The 16,783-nt window shown below is 55.2% G+C and overlaps 1 protein-coding gene across 4 annotated transcripts in view; it reads right to left on the bottom strand.

Moving 5' to 3' along the window:
* The window catches only part of Scube1 (signal peptide, CUB domain and EGF like domain containing 1), a 129,016-nt gene that overhangs the window by 46,487 nt on the left and 65,746 nt on the right, over window positions 1-16,783 (bottom strand). For 3 of the 4 annotated variants that reach the window (XM_078052598.1, XM_078052600.1, XM_078052601.1), the window contains exons 5-7: window positions 13,158-13,283; window positions 9,324-9,440; window positions 6,789-6,878 (exon numbers count right to left, since the gene is read on the bottom strand). In XM_078052598.1, the coding sequence (XP_077908724.1) occupies window positions 6,789-6,878; window positions 9,324-9,440; window positions 13,158-13,283 (333 nt within the window). The remainder of the gene's footprint in view (window positions 1-6,788; window positions 6,879-9,323; window positions 9,441-13,157; window positions 13,284-16,783) is intronic. The other variant, XM_078052599.1, reaches the window with a different exon arrangement.

The raw sequence follows: 16,783 nt of genomic DNA, 5'->3' as shown, positions 1-16,783 counted from the left end.
GCCTGAAGCCCAGGACAGTGTGAAGGTCAAGTGTTCCCAGTCCCCCTTGGGATGGGTAGGTCAGGATCACCTGTATCTATGGGACTCAGCTCTACCATCAGCTGCTGTAAAGGGCGACTAGGCAGCAGAGGCTCCCTTCCAACCAGGCTTGGTCTCCAAAAGCATTAAGACTCAGGTCCCAGAAATCCTATCCACATCACAGGGTAGCCTGGGGTAGATCACATCCCTTCATGCTTCAGTCCTCTCTGGGGCCACCCAGTGCCCTGACCTCTTCTCTTTTCACTAATAAACCCTGCTGGGAACTTTGTCCACCTACTTAACCCCACAATAAGTGAGTCACTTTGACCTGCCTCCCTATCAGTCCCTGCCAAGGGCCCCGGGTGACCAGAGACAGTCACATTTGGGATTAGGCCAATGATGGGGCTCCTGAACAAGTGATCCTTTTGTGCTGGACGCATGGCCTGGAAAACTGGGTGCACTTGGATCTGTCTGAGCCTCCCCCTGCCAGGTGCATATGGGCACCCTCCTGTCCCTTCTCTCTGAGCCTGGCTGCATAAGCAGCAGAGCTCACCCATCCTGTGAAGTCCTCCAGGGATCTTCACACCACAGAGACAACCGGCCCTGCTGTGCCCCTTCTGGGCAAGGCCTGTGCTGTTGCTGTACACTGAAGGGAGCGTCTCTCTGGTGCAGACCTGGCATCTGCCCTTAGTTGGCAGGGGAGGGTGTGGAGATGGGGGGAAGGGAAGGCCACTGAGGATGAGGCAGATTTTCCCAGGAGGAAGCATTGGCGATGGCACTGAATGAGGGGATGGGTAGCGTGAGCCACACAGCAGGAAGCTTCAGATAGTTAAGTGTGCAGGCAGGAGGGACAGGTAGGGGAGGGGGTCTAGGAGGTGAGTGGATGTGTGGGGTTGGGAAAAGGAAGCGCAGGTGAGTGGTCCCTCAGTGGAGAGGAGCTGGCAGGGAGCAGGCAGCTGGTAGAGAGAAGCAGGGGTGTGACTGTGTCCAGATCTCTCAGGGTAACTGTGCCCTTACATAGTAGAGTCTGGTCCCTTCCTCGCTTCTCCCTGCTCTTCTTGGAGCTCTTGATGAAGCAGCCCCTATGGTGCCCTGTCCTGCCTTCTAGGCCCTGCCTAGCCTCTCTCACCCCTGCTTCCTTTGAGCACATGCCTATGTGTTTGTGGCTCATGCCTACTTGTTGGAGAGGAACCCCAGGGATCAGAGGGAGGGGCTGAGCTGGGCAGGAAGGCTTCCCCCCAGCAGAACTTGGGCCCCAGAGCAGTCACATGCCCTAAGGCCAGTTGCTTCCTCCTACACCAAAGGGCTTGGGTAGTGATGACTGGACACACACAGATGGCCAGAGGGCTGGGAAAACAGGTCTGGGAAGGATGGGGAAGGCTCAAGGGGTGGCCCAGCCTTGACCTGTGTGGCCTACTCTCCTAAAAATGAGCTCCTGGTGGCCTCTCTTCCCCATGTTTGTGCCTAGCCTCACCTGTGCCAATAGCTGGCACTCAGTGAGTGCTGCCTATGAGCCAGGCCTTGCTTTGGGCACTTCTTATTGTCAGCTCATTCCATTCTCATGCCAGCTCTAGGAAGTATGTGCTACATGCTCCCCATTTATAGATGAGGAAATAGGCTTAGAGGGAAGTTAAGAAATTTGCCCCGGAAAGCACAGCCTCCTTGGTGGGAAGAACAGGAACCTGGGCAGTCGGCTCCAAGGCCAAAGTGCTGTATGTGTGCTCCAGGTTCATGCAAGTCTGCTGGTCAAGGGAATCAGGGGTTCTGGGGTTGGTCCCAGGTCTGTCCAGCAATGGGGAGGCTTAGTGAAGGGGGCCCTTGGGATGGACAGGTAAGGCTTTGGTGGTCCTTGTCCCTATGGAACCCATGGCCCTGCAGACCAGGCACTGTCCACACTTGCTGTGACCTCTGTAACCATCACTGAGCACCACTCCAGGCCATTGCTGAGAAGAGGGAGGGAAGTGTGGGCCCCCACAGGTCAGGCAGAGGTGCAGGGCCCCAGGCAGAGGTGCAGGGCGCCAGGCAGTGCTAGCTCTGGGAGTAGAGGAGGGGAACTCCCACCCTGCTTTCTAGCCTCACTGTCCTTCTCATCTACGAAACACTTTAGCCCCAGCCCTCAGTGGGGTCTGGGGAGTGCTTGAGGCTCCAAGCCAGGTCTGACAGTCACTTTGGATCACTGACCTGTCTATCAGGTGTGCTATTCTCTCGGGCATCAGGAAATGGTAGGAAGGACTGGCTGTAGGCTCTGTTGTTGCTCCCTTCAGGAGGGGACAGGGGAGCCGGGATGGCTGTCAAGGCTACTGAACCTGCAGAACTGCGTCCCTCAGACCTATTCTGCTCCTGACTCGGGGCCCTGGAAGTCCATGAGCCCAGCTGTGGCCCAGGGTGCTGCTTACCGACTGTGTGGCCTCCCTTCTCAGGGTTCAGTTCTTCATCTGTACAGTGGGGACAGCTGACTGGGAAGACTTGGGCCAACTGCAGGAGGAGGCAGTGGCACAGGTGAGGCTGGAGGGCTGGGCAGAGGGGTGGGCCAAAGACACACCTAGGCTGCTGAGAACGGAGGGCACCAACACAAGGGTGAGGGGTCCCCTGAAGCGGCAGGTTAGCCCACGTTGGCCAGCACATCCCATACGCTTGGGAATGGTTTTGGAGGAGGGACAGGCAAGGCCAGTAAAGAGGGCGAGGGCTCCATCTTAGTGCAGTTCTTCCCAGCCCAAGTTGAACCATCCGTCTTAGGCCAAATAAAGGCCCCTAAAATGTCCCCATTTGAAACCAGAGCCTGTGACCCCACATGGTAAAAAGGGCTTTGTAGATATGATTGAGTTAACACCTTGGGACAGGAGAAAACCTGAATCATCTCGAGAGGACCCCTAGGATCACGAGGGTCCTTAACCATGACAGGGAGAGAGAGGAGAGGAAAAGAGGGAGAGGGTTGTGACAACATAGGAGGGTCAGCCTCAGGGCGGTTGGCTCTCAAGATGCAAGGGGCAGTGAGCTACCCAACACAGCATCCTCCGGAAATGGGAGAAGGCAAGATGAGGGACTGTTCCTTGGTTTCCAGAGGGAACCTGGGCCTGCAGGCGCAGACACCTGACGTTGACCCAGGAGCTCTGTATCAAATTTCTGACCTGCATCCTACGACAATGCTGCTGCTCTGAGATGGTGGCAGTGTGTTAATAGCAACCACCAGAAACACACACGCACACACCCATCCTAAGCTTCTGGAAAGAACTTGATTCAAAGCTTGGGGTTGACAGGCAGATGGAGCACCACCAGTCCTGCTTGGGGCTCTGTGCACTTTAGAGGGACAGGACACTGCTGGAGCACTCCCTCCCCCACTGGGGCCAGCACCCCACTGTGCCAGAGGCGGGGCTGGAGCCACTGACCTGGGGGCACAGGGCCCTCTGCTGTGTGGTCTCCACCAGAGACTGCCTCTTCTGCCTGACACTACCAGAAGCTCTGAGCCCAGCAAAGCAGCAGGGCCCTCTGCAGGCTTTAGTGTCTTGTCACTTCTGGTCTCTAGACTTCATACCCTTGTCAAAATGTCACAGCTTGGGCTTTGGTAAAGGAAAAGCAGGCAGGTTCCACGCAGAAGTGCAGAGGCCCAACGATGGGAGAGTGCTGGGTTTAGCTGGTGTTTCACACCCTCTGCTGTTTGCTCCTCTCCAGTTCTGGGCCAGGCTAAGAGGCCAGACAGCTCATTAAATGACTTGCATGTATCTATAGGAAATGACCTCTGCAAGTCGGGCCACAAAGCATTCTGGAAGAATTCTGAGTCAAACAGCTGATCAGAGGGTCTGAATCTGAATTCTGCCCTTCACCTGGGAGCCCACAGGGAAGAGCTAGGGGCCTCTGATGGCTCATTGTCCAGAGGGAGCATGTGGCCATGGACACTCATGGAGAGAGGTTTCACCTGGGCCGGTAGGACAAGTCTGTTCCAGCTATGTGGTCACCATGGAGCATGGCAAGATGCAGAGGTACCCCAGAGGTGGGCAGGAGCTCCCAGCACCTGCTCACTCCAGAGGGAAGCAGCCCTTTCCCTTTGTCTTTTCCTACCTGCTCTGCAGATAAACCCATCCACACAAAAGACAGGGGGCCTCTCAGACAGAAGATGCCTGTGAGGCCTCTTGGCCCTGGTGTACTGCAATGCAGGTGCCCTGCTCTGGAGGAGCATGGACAGGACCTCACCAGGTCCTGCTCACAGGAGACCAACCACTCAGGTCCTGGTGTCTCACAGGCACTCACTGGTTCTGGGTGGCGGGTGGGGAGCCGGCCAGTGCAGTGGTGACAGGCACAAACCGTAGAGCCAGGTGGCCCAGGGTCTAACTTGGTCATGGATCTCCTGGGGTTATCGGCTTCTACATTTGCTGATGGGTACCTCCCCCTCTGCCTGTCCTACTCTCTCCCGGCCCTAGCCCCACAAGCCCGAGGATCTCCCAGGATAAGGTGCTGGTGCTTCTTCAGAGATCAAAAACTCTAGTAGCATTAATAAGCGAGTCTCATCCAATTCCGATTCCCTTCACTATCTAGACACTCTCCTTGCAGGACCTGGCTCTGACCCTGATACCTAGGTATGTGCTGACTGGCATAAGGCAGAATGTGGGTATTCACCTCTCCTATTCTCCATACCTTGTCTCTATTAATACAGCCTGGGAACAGCGACACCTCCCTGGGGTCTAACAGTTAGGGTCTAAAGTCCAACAAGATCTTATATCTTTACCTTAGAGGCTGCTTTCAAAGACAGGGCTTTTGAGTTGGAGGTTCAACTGTGCTTTAGATTTTGGGCCCCAAGACTGACCTTTTCTGAAAACCTCTGAGAGTGTGAGTTAGGACACTGGCCCATCCACCCATGGCAAGAGCTGTAGGGACACCAGAGGAGAGAGAGGCCTCTTCTGAGAGTCAGGACAGGCTTTTGGGGGGTGAATGGCAGGTTTCAATGATGGGAGAGGTGGGAATGTGGGGAAGGTTGACTCCACTGTGGTCCTCACCCTGATCCTGGCCCACACCCTTTGATTTGCTCCCCTTCTCTGCCTACCAAGCCCAAAGAGAGGTGGCTGGGTTCCCCGCCTCCCTGGCCCCTCAGGATCTGGCTGGGGTGGCTGTCCATTGCTTCTAATCACAGAAGGCAAGTGCAGAGGCCCTGTCCCATCACCCTGCCCACCACCCCTGCAGCACCAGCTCAGCTTGGCCTCTTCTGCCACCTAGCTCCTTCCTGGGAAGAGTGGTGTGTGTGTGTGTGTGTGGGGGGTGGTGGGAGGTGTGGGGGGGGAGGGAGGGGGGAGGGCTTTAGAGGCTTTCTGTGGGGCTCAGGCCTCAACAGGAGTACCTGTAGCACTTAGGAAGTGGGGTGAAAGTCTGGGTCCTGAGAGTCCTGAGTGTGGCCTCACATCACTGATCCCTGGGGCTGCTGGCACCCACCTCTGTCACTACTCTAGGGGTCCAACATACTGACTCTCACCTCCTGGAGGCTGTGGTCATGACTGCCTGGACAAGCCTCCAAGGCCACACCCATGCCCAAGAGATGGTCCCTCCAGAGACTCTGTGGAGGACGGCTTCCAGCCTGGGCCTGTCCTGTCAGTCCATATGCCCAGGATGAATGCTCAGACCTCTTTGGTCTTGGAGCGTGCATCTGAGGAGGAGGGTGACACCTGCTCTCCCAGTGCAGGTGTTTGGTGCTCACTGAGCACAGCCTGCAGGCCTCCAGCCTTCTGGCCAGCACAGGGCTATGTCCCTCCTGTGTCCGAGACCTCCCTCCTATTTCCTCTCTAGATGCCTGGGCCCCTTGGAGGTTCATATGAGGAACACAAAACTAGGTGACCTTTCAGGGACCCTCAGCTCTGACCTCCAGCAATCCCAACACTGAGAGGACCCGTGGCCTCTGGGCTGTGTTGGGTAGTGTGCGACCTTGGACAAGCCTGGGGACCCCAGGAACCTTCCTCTGAGAAATGGGGACTACATCCTTAAGTCCATGGCTCCCAGGGCTGGTGTGAGCCATCAGAGCATCACCAGAAAGGCTGTACCCCCAGAGTCCGCAGCTGTACCCAGGAGGCCCCAGGCAACAGCTGAAGCCCTCAGACTGGCGACCCTGAACTGCAGAAGCAGCTGCTGGGTCCAGGCGTGAGTGGCGGCCGGTGCCGCTTTCTGTCCTGCATCCCGTGCTCGGTCCAAGGGCGGCCATTCTTTCCTCTTCCTTCTTTTTTTCCTCACACTATCCAGCAGGCCTCCCAGGGCACCCTGAGAACTAGGTGACTCCCCTGAGGACGAGAGGACTGGATGGTGACTTCCCTCCCAGGAGAGGAGTTGCAGAAGGCCTGGGCTGCGGGCCCCTCCCCACCAAGGCCTCCTTGGCTTCTGAGTCCCGTGCGCTGTGCCAGCCGGGCTTATGCACACGTGGGGGTCTACACTCGGGAGGAGGCTTACGGCAAACATCTCCCGACATGCTCAGCCCATTAGACATGGCGCTGGGTTCTGTGCTACGAACACACAAACAAAGAAACAAGTGCGTTTGATGGAAGGTAAAAACTTTAAAAAGGAAAAAAATGAGTTCCCATCTGCAGCAGAGCCCCCCACACTCACACACAACACATGTGACTGTGCACACAGGGCCACACACCATTCCACGCAGGGGTCCACCCACACACACATGCGCACATACACACACGCTCACCCTCACGCACCAGTGCACTCACCCCACATGCACATATACACGCTCACCTGCACGAGCACACACAAGGGCAAGCATGACAAAGGAAGTGGAAGAAAAGTGTTACCCATGAGTAGCCGCCGTTTCACCCGCTTGTCCACATCAGCTACTGACGTGGCATTGAACTGAGAGCGCTCAATTGCAGCCTCATCCTTCTCTAAAACACAAGTAAGGGACAAACACGGAGCCAGAGGTTAATGAGAGCCCATGTCCTGCGGCCCAAGACAGCCAGCCTCTCAGCATGGCGCACACGAAGCCAACACAGCATGCGGCCAGCGCACTGTCCTTGCCAAGGGGCCCATCCCAGGACCTCCAGGGTAGGTGTGCTCAGGCAGAGCAGAGAGGCAGCAAGGGTGGGGCGTGCAGAAGAGGGTGTGACTGTGACACGACCCAGGACAGATGGACACAGTCCCATGTGCAACAACATAGGAGAGGTGGCTGAGGCCAGAGCAGGAGGGTGCTCTGCAGAGGCCACAGTGCAGACACCAGCACCGCAGTGCTCACGGAGACAAGTGGTTACAGACCCCCATAGCTCAGGCTGGAGAGGCAGGCACAGGACAAGGCACAGGACAAGGGGACAGGGCCGCGAGGTCCGGTGATGGATGTGCCTAGGACAGCAGATGCCCTGTCACAAGGACATGAAAGTGTCACTCATGCAAAATTAAGACCAAAACATATGGAGAAAAACAAGCGCACACACAGAACAGTGGATCCTGCCGAGCAGACGCAGGACCCCGGGGTTGCTTTGGGCAGCGCTGGTTGCCTGCTTGTCTAGAGGATGAGGGCTGGGCATTCAAGGCTCAGCAGGAGGCTGCAGGAGGGGGCAGCTGCTGTAGGAGTGGGAAAAGGAACAGCCTGGGGCAGCCGGGCAGCCTCCGGGTGCAAAGCTGTGCAGGAGGCTTCTTGTAGGGGTAGAGGTTAGCTGGTTCCCTTGCTCAGTCTGGAATGTGTGAAGACACTGTCCCCAGAGGGAGCTGGTGACATGAGCAAAGACAGAGGTTTCTCATCCTGGAAGGAAGGAAGCCATTGTGGCAAAGCTGAGTCAGAAATGTCTAATTGGGGGAGGGAGGCGAGGACCTGGGAAGTTACTTCAGAAAGAGATCCAAGCAGGGACCGCCACGTGCAGCAGGCGTTAGAACATTTTTAAAAAATGAGTCGGAATGAATCAGGAGGACACAGACAAGAGGGGTTAGACGGGCTGGGAGTGCATCTGGTCGGGCAGCTGTTTGCGCTGGTCCAGTGGCCTGTGGCCCCACTGGATGCACAAACCCCAGGAGACCAGGAGCAGACAAGACAGGAGGGAGGCAGCAGCCCAGGAGAGCCTGGGGGACAGTGAGGGAGAAAGGCCAGAGGACAGGAGTTCTAGACGGGATCAGGCTGCAATAGAGACACTGGTCTGAGACCCGGTTTGGCTTTTAATTTTTTTTGTTTTTTGATTGTTTGGTTGGTTTGGATTTGGCTTTTGGCTCTGAAAATAATTAACAAACGTCAGTTGTCAGACAAGACAGGCAATCAGGGACCATCACCAGAGAAGCAGGAGGGATGAGATAAAATGAAATAACAACGGCTGTCTGAGAGGAGAGACCACACAGAGGGAGAACCACCGCAGGCAGCAGCACCCATGACCACAGCCCTGGGCTGGGAGGTGACAGCCCGGTGTCCCTGCCCGGCCAGCACCCAGCTCTCCAAGACACGAGGGAGCAGCCACAGGGGACAGAGTACTACAGCAACCCCAGGCCTTATGTGCTTATCTTGCTAAACAACCCCCCTTTCTGTCACTCAAAAATCCCTCCAGAAACACTTCCCAGAGACCGCAATCAGAGACAGGGCCTTTTTAAAACAATAACAACCATGGTCACTGACTCGTGCTAGTGCGCCAGCGCTGCGGACAGAGAGGAGGGAGAACTCTGGGCGCAGCTCTGAAATGCCTCTTCTTCTCAGTTAAAAAATCTGCTGTTACTTTTGAGTAGGAGGAAAAACTGCTAGTGATCATGGCATGAAACAATCACAAATATTCAAGCTTCCCCTTGGAAATATGGGCCTGGAGGAAGCAAGTGGCCGAGACTCAGATCAGGACTCCTGTGGCAGTGAGGTGTAGGGTGGGGTGTCACTGAGGAGGGACTTCAGGTGGGGAGGAAGTACTGCAAGAGCCCCGTCAGCTTGGAATGAGAAGCAGTTCAAAGCAGCCATACCCCAGGCCCCACAAGGATGCACACCATCCACCCGCCACCAGCTGTGTTCTGAGGACACCTCTGGGCTTTCCAGACTGCTCTGGGCACTCGTGGAGCTAATGGTGGCCACGAGACTAAACAGATCTGGACACGCGTTTTCCATCCCAGGGAAACCCTGGTGCCGAGGTGCCGATGAAGCCCTCTTGAGGAACACACGCTCCTCCTCCCGCAGACCACCTGCCCTGCACCAGGTGTTGCTGGGGATTTGGACCCAGGGGTCTATGGGACCTAGGGTAAGTGTCCACAAAAGCTGACACTTGGGGACCCCTGCTTTCTCTTGCTTCCCTCAGCTTCCTTCTGGGAGATGGGGACTGTAGGCGACCTTACCCTGCGGGCAGGTGGAGCGAGGCGGGTATGCGGTGTCAACTTACCGATGCACGTCCGACCGTCTGAGTGGAGGGCGTACTTCTGGTGGCAGCCACACATGGGGCCTGTGTCCGTGTCCTCGCAGCTATGCTGGCAGCCTCCGTTTCCATAGTTACAGGTTACTAGTTAGGCCCAAAGTGTACACACGCGTGTATAAACAGAACAACAGAAGGGTTAGTCTGTGGGCGTTGGTGTTGCTTCTGGGGTGGGGGAGGAACGCGAGGGCCCGAACTGGGCTTGCCGGGCTCACAGGCAGCAGATGTGCTTCCCTGCCCTGTGACCTCCAGGGTCTCACACCCAACGTTGTCCCTAGAATTGAATGGGTGTGGACTCTGGCCCTCTCGGCTGGGAACAGAGGTGCACAGCTGCTGTGCTGGATGGTGGTGGTTGGAGAGTGGGGTGGCTGCTGTCCCATCCTCTCCGACTACTTCAATGGGGCAAAAGTCTGTGGACACTAGGACATTCTCCAAAGCTGAGGGCAGAGGTGGTAGCCGTGATTTGAGGTGACACTCATTTCCTTAGTTCTTGCAGAGTTGTCTGTCTTCTGCATGTTTTGGAGTATGTAGAGGGATGTTCTCAAGGATGTCACCTGCTCTGGGTCCCTGGCCAGCTGGAGCTCTTCCCCCTTATAGCCTTCCAACCCCTGGGCCTAGGAATGTCTAGACAGGTAGATCTTGGCAGTTATTGCCACCTGAGGTGTGATGCTGAAAGTGACTTAAACAGAGTCAAAAGCTGGCAATGCCTGTGGCCCAGGGGACCTGATGTCCGTCAGCCAGCTGGCTCGAGTACAAGGGGCTGAACAAAATAGAGCCAGCCCAGGCTAGGAGAAATGGCCAATTCAAGTTTATTTAAAAGAAATCACATTAAGAGTTTCCAGGGTGAGAGAGAGTGCTAGAGGAGAACAAGGGGAGTCAAGATCTCTGTGGAGCCCTCCTGGCCCTGCGCTGCCCCACAGGGAGCCGGTGTGGCAATGTGTGTTCTTTGGGTGCACACAAACCAAGTTGATACAGTGTGTCTCCCAGACAGACGCTAACCTACTGGGCAAACCATCTTGAAGGGCAAACCATCTTGAAGACCAAATACACAAGAATAGTTCTCAGACCAACTATGGGCACAGCAGCCCCCAATCCCAAACTGAGTCTGAATTAATCACATTCTGTTAGGAAGGCCCATTAGCATGGCTGCTGACAGAGGGAAGTCACTGGTGGTAGCTCCCTGAGGAGGGACCCAAACCTTTCAGAATGGACTTCTTCAGCTGCACTTCACTGGTGCTTCTCCATTCCTGGAGACTACCATGGAGCACCTGGGCACTCCTGTCCTGAGAGGTGGTGATCCTCAGCCTTCAGTGCATGCAGTCTCCACAGTAGGTAAGGATATAAAAAGAATGGCTTCCCAGGATCTCAGACATTGTCCTTAGCAAACAGAAGCTCGAATGGGCAGCTTCCTCTTGACCTAACTTGCAGCATGAAGTTTCAAGGAGCTTGAAATGCTTCAGGAACCTAACAGGGCTCAGAGCACAAGCACCTGATCCTTCTCTGCAGGAGGGTATCTCCTCATCCCAGGGTGAGCCGCCTCCTGCAGGCCCCGCATCCTAGTTCTGAAACAGTGTGTCTCTCTGATCAGGAGGAGACCCGAGGAGCCAAGGACTCAGGGCTGCCGGATTACATAGATCCTGGCAGACCTGGGCTGGACAGTATATGCCTTCACGGAACTGAAAAGAGGCCATTTCAGCATGGGTCTGGGTAGAGATAAAGAGAAGGCAGCAAGAACAGTGTTGATGGTCCTTCCCAAGCTCTGGGCTCCCAGAGATGGGTTGTACCCCCCAAATGGCTCCTGTTCCCTTGTTCCCTCTACGCAGGCATCTGAGCATCTCAAGCACCCCCAAGGACCAGACCTTCAGCTTGTACATGGAAGTACAGGTCTGGGAATACAAGGAGCGGAAGGAGAAAATGGCTGTCTCTGGAGGGATAAGAGTTTGGTGCAGAGGCCTGCAGCAGCCTCCCATCCTGGCTCCTGGGTCCAGAGAGGCTGCTAAGTCAGGACCCAACCCCAGCCTAATTTGAGAACCAGAATTTCCTGAACTGAAAGTGACTTCAAGGGGTTAGGGCATAGGTCTCAGCTAAATAGCCCTGCCTCATGAACCACAGAGGAACCCAAGCCTGGAATGGCTAGGCAGTCCATTCCCAGGAGGCCGCAGGACCGTCACACACTTGTTGACCCTCCATCCCCTGCCTTGTCCCTGACTTTTCCAACCAAGTCGGCTTTTCAAGAGATGCTCTCCAAGCACACTATGCCCTGGGGCTCTTATCCCAGATGGATTACTGAATTAAATACCAGCCAGTCCCAGTCCTTCCTGGCTCAAGGTCCAGCGCTGAGGGAAGTTCAGCCTGTCCTCTGACTGAAGCGTACTTGGCTGAAGGCTGCCTGCATTCTGTTCGGGTCCTCTCTCATGAGCAAATTCAGATTACTCAAGGAGGAGGACTGAGGAGGCCAGATGTAGCATTTTCTGTTCTGCAAGTGGCCAGGTGGCAGGTGGTTTCTCTGCAGTTAAAGGAGAGGGACCTTGGCTGGACTCCTGAGGTTGCCCCATTTGTCCTGACTTGGTGACACAGTCATGCTTTTTTTTTTTTTTTTTGCTGTCCCATGGCAAAGAACCAGAAGCAGAGAGGAAGGATGGTCCTCCTCTGGGGCTACACCTGGGCAGAAGGAAGTCCCTTCCTTTGGGGCACACATGGTGGTACCCTGGTGCTGAAGCACAAGCCTGGAGATGGGGACAGTGTCTGACACATGTGGATCCCCAGGGCTTTGGCCACTGTTTGAGTTGATCCTGAACTGGGAGAGGTGTGGCGAGACATACACCAGTGAGCTGGTGACAAGAAGTCACAATGACAAAGGATGGTGGACCAGCATGGATGAGTGTCTTCTGTACAGAATGAGGAGAGGAAGAAAGGCCACTTCCTTCACACCAGCAGGCAGCCTCAGGCCCCCACTCCACAGTCCCGGCAAGAAGCGCTTTCTCTCAGGGTTGGAATCAGACTCTTCCATCCTATTTTTCTGCACCAGAAAGTGAGCATGTTGAAGCCTGTGGCTCTGGCTAAGATGGAAGTGCTTACCATAGCCTTCCTTGGCTCTTGGTAGACCCAGGGCAAATGTGGTGCCAACCTGGGCATCCCTGTTCCCAGTGGGCAGAGTCTGTATTCTGCTGTCTCCTAGTAGCCACTGTGAAGCTCTGAAGGGCAGCTGAGTGCATTCAGCCCCCGTCCCACTTGGCTTCCTGGCCCCACTCCTGATGGGGAGCTGAGTGGCCATGCTAAGAGCTGGGTGACACTTGAATGTTGCAGGCCAACTCCCCAGCTGTTCTTGTGGTACCTGTGGCCTTCCAGGGTCTTACCACTTGTAGTCAGCCACTGTGAGTGCTGATCTCTGAGCCTGGAAGTCACATCAGCACAGTCTGGAATGGGACCCCAGAACATTCCTCTGCTTCTTCACATTTTCCCATTCCTGAGGGCTTGCCAGGCCCTTCCAGAAACCTGGGCATCTAGATCTTAGTACCACAGCCCCTCCTTCCCACTGCAGAGTTCAGCTCAGGGACTTCACAAGTCCAGGCCAGCTCCTGGGGCTGTGCTGGTAGTGTCACAGCAGGTAGGGAAAACCCCAAACCCAGGGTTCACAACCCACCTCTCCAGCCCACCAAGGGCCCTTCAGCAGAGCTTCCCTTCTTTCCACCCCATGGAGCTCATAGTCCTCCCTGGCCAACAGCCAGCAGACTGGACAGACCCTCTACAAGGCAATGGCGGGAGACGCATGGGGTGTCTGACCCATTGCCTCCATCTACCTACGTGTGCAGTCCTTCTGGTTTTGGGCAAGGTCAAAGCCGGGCCTGCAGTCACAGGCCACCCCACCTTTGGGCGTCTCCCGGCAGATGTGGGCACAACCGTGGTCTTTGTTCATGCAGTTCATACCCTCTGGGAAGAGACACAGACAAGAGAGGGGTTGGGGACCAGGGAGAGAGAGGGAGAGAAACAATGTCATGATTAAATGATAGTCTCTGGACTGCTATGGCACGCCATGTATGCTGGTGTGTACACACATGTGCAAGTGCAAGTGCATGTGTGCGCACACATACACACACACACACACTCATACACATACACAGGTGTGGGCTGGTAATTCACATGGAGACATAAATGATGGTCCTAGTGGCCAAGGACACTATGCCCAGATCTGGTGCTTTGTGAGCTGCACTGTAAATGAAAACTGGGGACTAACTTGGCAAAGCTCCTGCCCTAAGCCACATTTTGGGTTAGGTCTTTGGAACTACTTTCAGGTCAGGGCCATTTGGTCTGTCCCCCACAGTCCCAGAAACTTCCCTCCCTCCATCTCCCCTCCCTGTTTGCCTGGAGTAGTTCAGACCTCCTTCCATTGACCCAAGTTGATGTTTATCTTCCTGGTGATTTGTGAGGAGCTTCCAGAATTTATGAGGTCAGGGGTCAAGTGAGAGCCTGTGGGTCACAAGTCCATCAAGAGGCCAAAGGCAGATGAAAGGGAAGAGCTGCAGCCTGCACCTCAGCTCTGTGACCAGACTCCATCTCCACCTGCAAGAAGCTGTGGAGGAGTGACGCCGGCTTTGGAGACAGGCGGAAATCCTTGGTGGGTGAACACACAGGTGGCCTCTCCTTCCCAGAGCACACACTGACTCTTGTTTTAGGAGAGGGCCAGCTCCATCTTGACCCTGCACACCATAAACACAGGCATGCAGCAATGCAACAGGTAAAAACACAAACCCCGTGGCAGTCATACTACAGCTTAAAATAACCTAGGGCTGGGGTGTGGCTGAGTGGTAGAGTGCCCGCCCAGTGCACACAGGCCCTGAAGTCAATCTGCAACATCCCCAAAAGTCTAATGTTAAACTCAAAACCCCCAAAATGGAAAAGAGTGAAGCCTGCACTTTGCCCAGTGCCCAAACTCCTGGTGTCATCTGCTTCTTTACTTTTGGCCATTCTTCGCCTTGCCTTCTCAACTTCTTCCTGTCCAACTGTTGCATGATGCAGAGTCTACCCACTAGCCAATGATTAAAGATGCACAGCACCTGACTGCTGCTGTGCCTCACAGGAGGCTCCAAGTTCAGGTGGAGAGACCAGTTCTCTCCTTTCTCAACTCCCACTGGCTCTGATGCATGACTATCACAGAGGTGTGTTGATGGAGGCTTAACACCCGGGGTAAAAGGGTGGAGGGCTGATCTGCAGTCTTTGCAAAGTTCTGTGGTGCAAACCCTCCCCTTGGCTGATTTCAAACTATGGGGGTGTGGTGATATCCACAGGGACCACTAGAGTAGGGACGCCATGTACACAGTTGGCTTTGAAGCTGGTATTAGCCAGTGCTAGCACATTGCTTTCTTAGAAAGGCCCTGCAGAGGCAGGCAGATGTGGGTGTGAACCTGGCTTCCCTACCAGCTGTTGCCCTTGGGGATACCTGCTTCACTTCTCTGAGCCTCATGATCTCTGAGCTGGCATGACTGTCCTGGAGTAGGTGAGAGATGAAATGAGGTCACAGATGGGCAGATGCCAGGCCTGCTGAAGGTGTTCACTAACAGACCAGACATCCTTACAGGGGCCTGACTTCTGAAAGCTGCTGCTCCCCCCTGCAGATCTGGAGAAAGGGATTTCCTGCTAGGTCCTGAAGAGGCCAGTCACCCCACTTCAGAGGTGGCTTTCAGGAGAGGGTCTTTCTTGGACATTTAGACACGTTCAGTCTCTCAGCAGGTCTTCTGGGAGACTCCAGCCTCTGAGAAGGTTTGGCCAGTAAGTGGTGGCCACCAAGCAGTCTCCATGACCATCATTAATGGGTAATGTCAACGGTGGGCTCAGAGCCTAGGGTTACCCCTCCTTCCTTGCTCACAAGGCTCCTGTGGCTCCCTTGTTCCACCCACACTGCAGCCCTGCCCCCTGCACATACTCCCCAAGTTCCCAATCCCACACACCTGGTACCATCCTTGAGAAGTGTCCCATCCCCCCAGCTTCTCCTTTCTCCTGGGAAACTCCCTTTCCTGCCTTCCACAAAAAAAATCCTAGGCACATCTCAAACCCCACCAATTCAGCAAACTTCCTGATCCCTGAGTTTAGTCTTGTCAATTCCCCTGTCAATTTCCCAGCGCTGCCCCATGTGCCTACACTGAAGCAGATCTGTGCTGCTTCTTGAGCGGGAGGAGTCTGAGGCCCCTGTTTCGCTCAGGCTTGGACATGATGAAGAAAGGGAGATTGAATTTCCACTTCCAGTCAAAGGACAGCAATTTACGAGAAGCCCTGCTGATCACACCCGCTGTAAAACTCATCCCTGGAGAACTGCTGCATCCAAGAACCCTGGACTAAAGAGCAGGAGCTTTAGAACTCCCTCCATCTCCCCTTCCACAACTTGCCATCTAACCATCTTTCCTTTTGAGCACGAGGATTTTAATAATGAGCCAAGAGCTGCCATAGTTGCTGGCAAAGGGTAACCTGGGGGCATAATCCAGCATTACGGTAGCAACCCAAGGTCAGCATGTGGAGCTGCAGAGATGGGGAGGGGGAGTCTGGTTTCAAAGGTCCTGGCTGGGTTTTCTCTGGCAACTGTAGGGAAGAGGGCTGGCCTCCACCCTTTGCCTGGAGGCCCCTCACCAGATTCCAGATAGCCATTGAGCACTCTGCCTTCTGCCCCAGGTCCTGAAGCCCGCTCTGCCTCTCCAGCCCAGGGTCAGCTGGGGCTGGCTTTCGGTTCTCTTTACATTCCTAACAATGACAGAGGAGACCAAAGAGCCCAGGTGTATGAGTCCACATGTTATATTACCCATGTCTACCACACAGAAAAGAATTTAAATAATGTACTTTTATCAAAAACTATATTTTTCAAAACAAGAGCAGGGCAGGTCTGAGAGGAGCAGCCTTGCAGCCCTGTGGAGCTGGGCTCCCTGCTGCATGGCGGGGCAGAGGAGGCCTGAGGGCGTCCGGGGCCTTCCCCTGAAAGAAGTGGCGTCCAGCATCACCACCACATTTTAAAGCAACCCTTGCCACCACTCCAAAGATGGCCACAACTGCCCAGCCTGGGGGCAACTTGCAGCCACCTCTGCTTGTCGCTTTAGCTCCTGGGTGGCTGTGCTACCTCACTTCCACTGGGAGCAGCACTGGCTCCTAAGGCCAAAGAAGACCCACCTGCACGGCAGAAGCACAGGAGGTTGGCCTGCACAGCGTCCTCTTCTCTGGGGTCGGCCTGGACATTGTCTGCCCTGCTGAGGCAGCCTTCTTCCCAGAGCAGCTCAGGACCAGGCCTCATGGCTCCGAGCTCTTCCCCCTGATGGGGTGGCTCGGCACCCCACCACACCTCCGTGCATCTCTCCAACTGGGCATCTTAGGTGGGGGCGTCCCGTTGCTGGGGTTGATGCCAGCACCATGCTGTGCACTGCCCACTCCAGGTCAGTGCCTACCAAGCCAAC

This window comes from Ictidomys tridecemlineatus, chromosome 6 (genome assembly GCF_052094955.1).
Source record: "Ictidomys tridecemlineatus isolate mIctTri1 chromosome 6, mIctTri1.hap1, whole genome shotgun sequence".
Classification (NCBI taxonomy): Eukaryota; Metazoa; Chordata; class Mammalia; order Rodentia; family Sciuridae; genus Ictidomys; species Ictidomys tridecemlineatus.
Note: the sequence above shows the minus strand (reverse complement) of the source record. Positions and strands in the feature narration are given on the sequence as shown.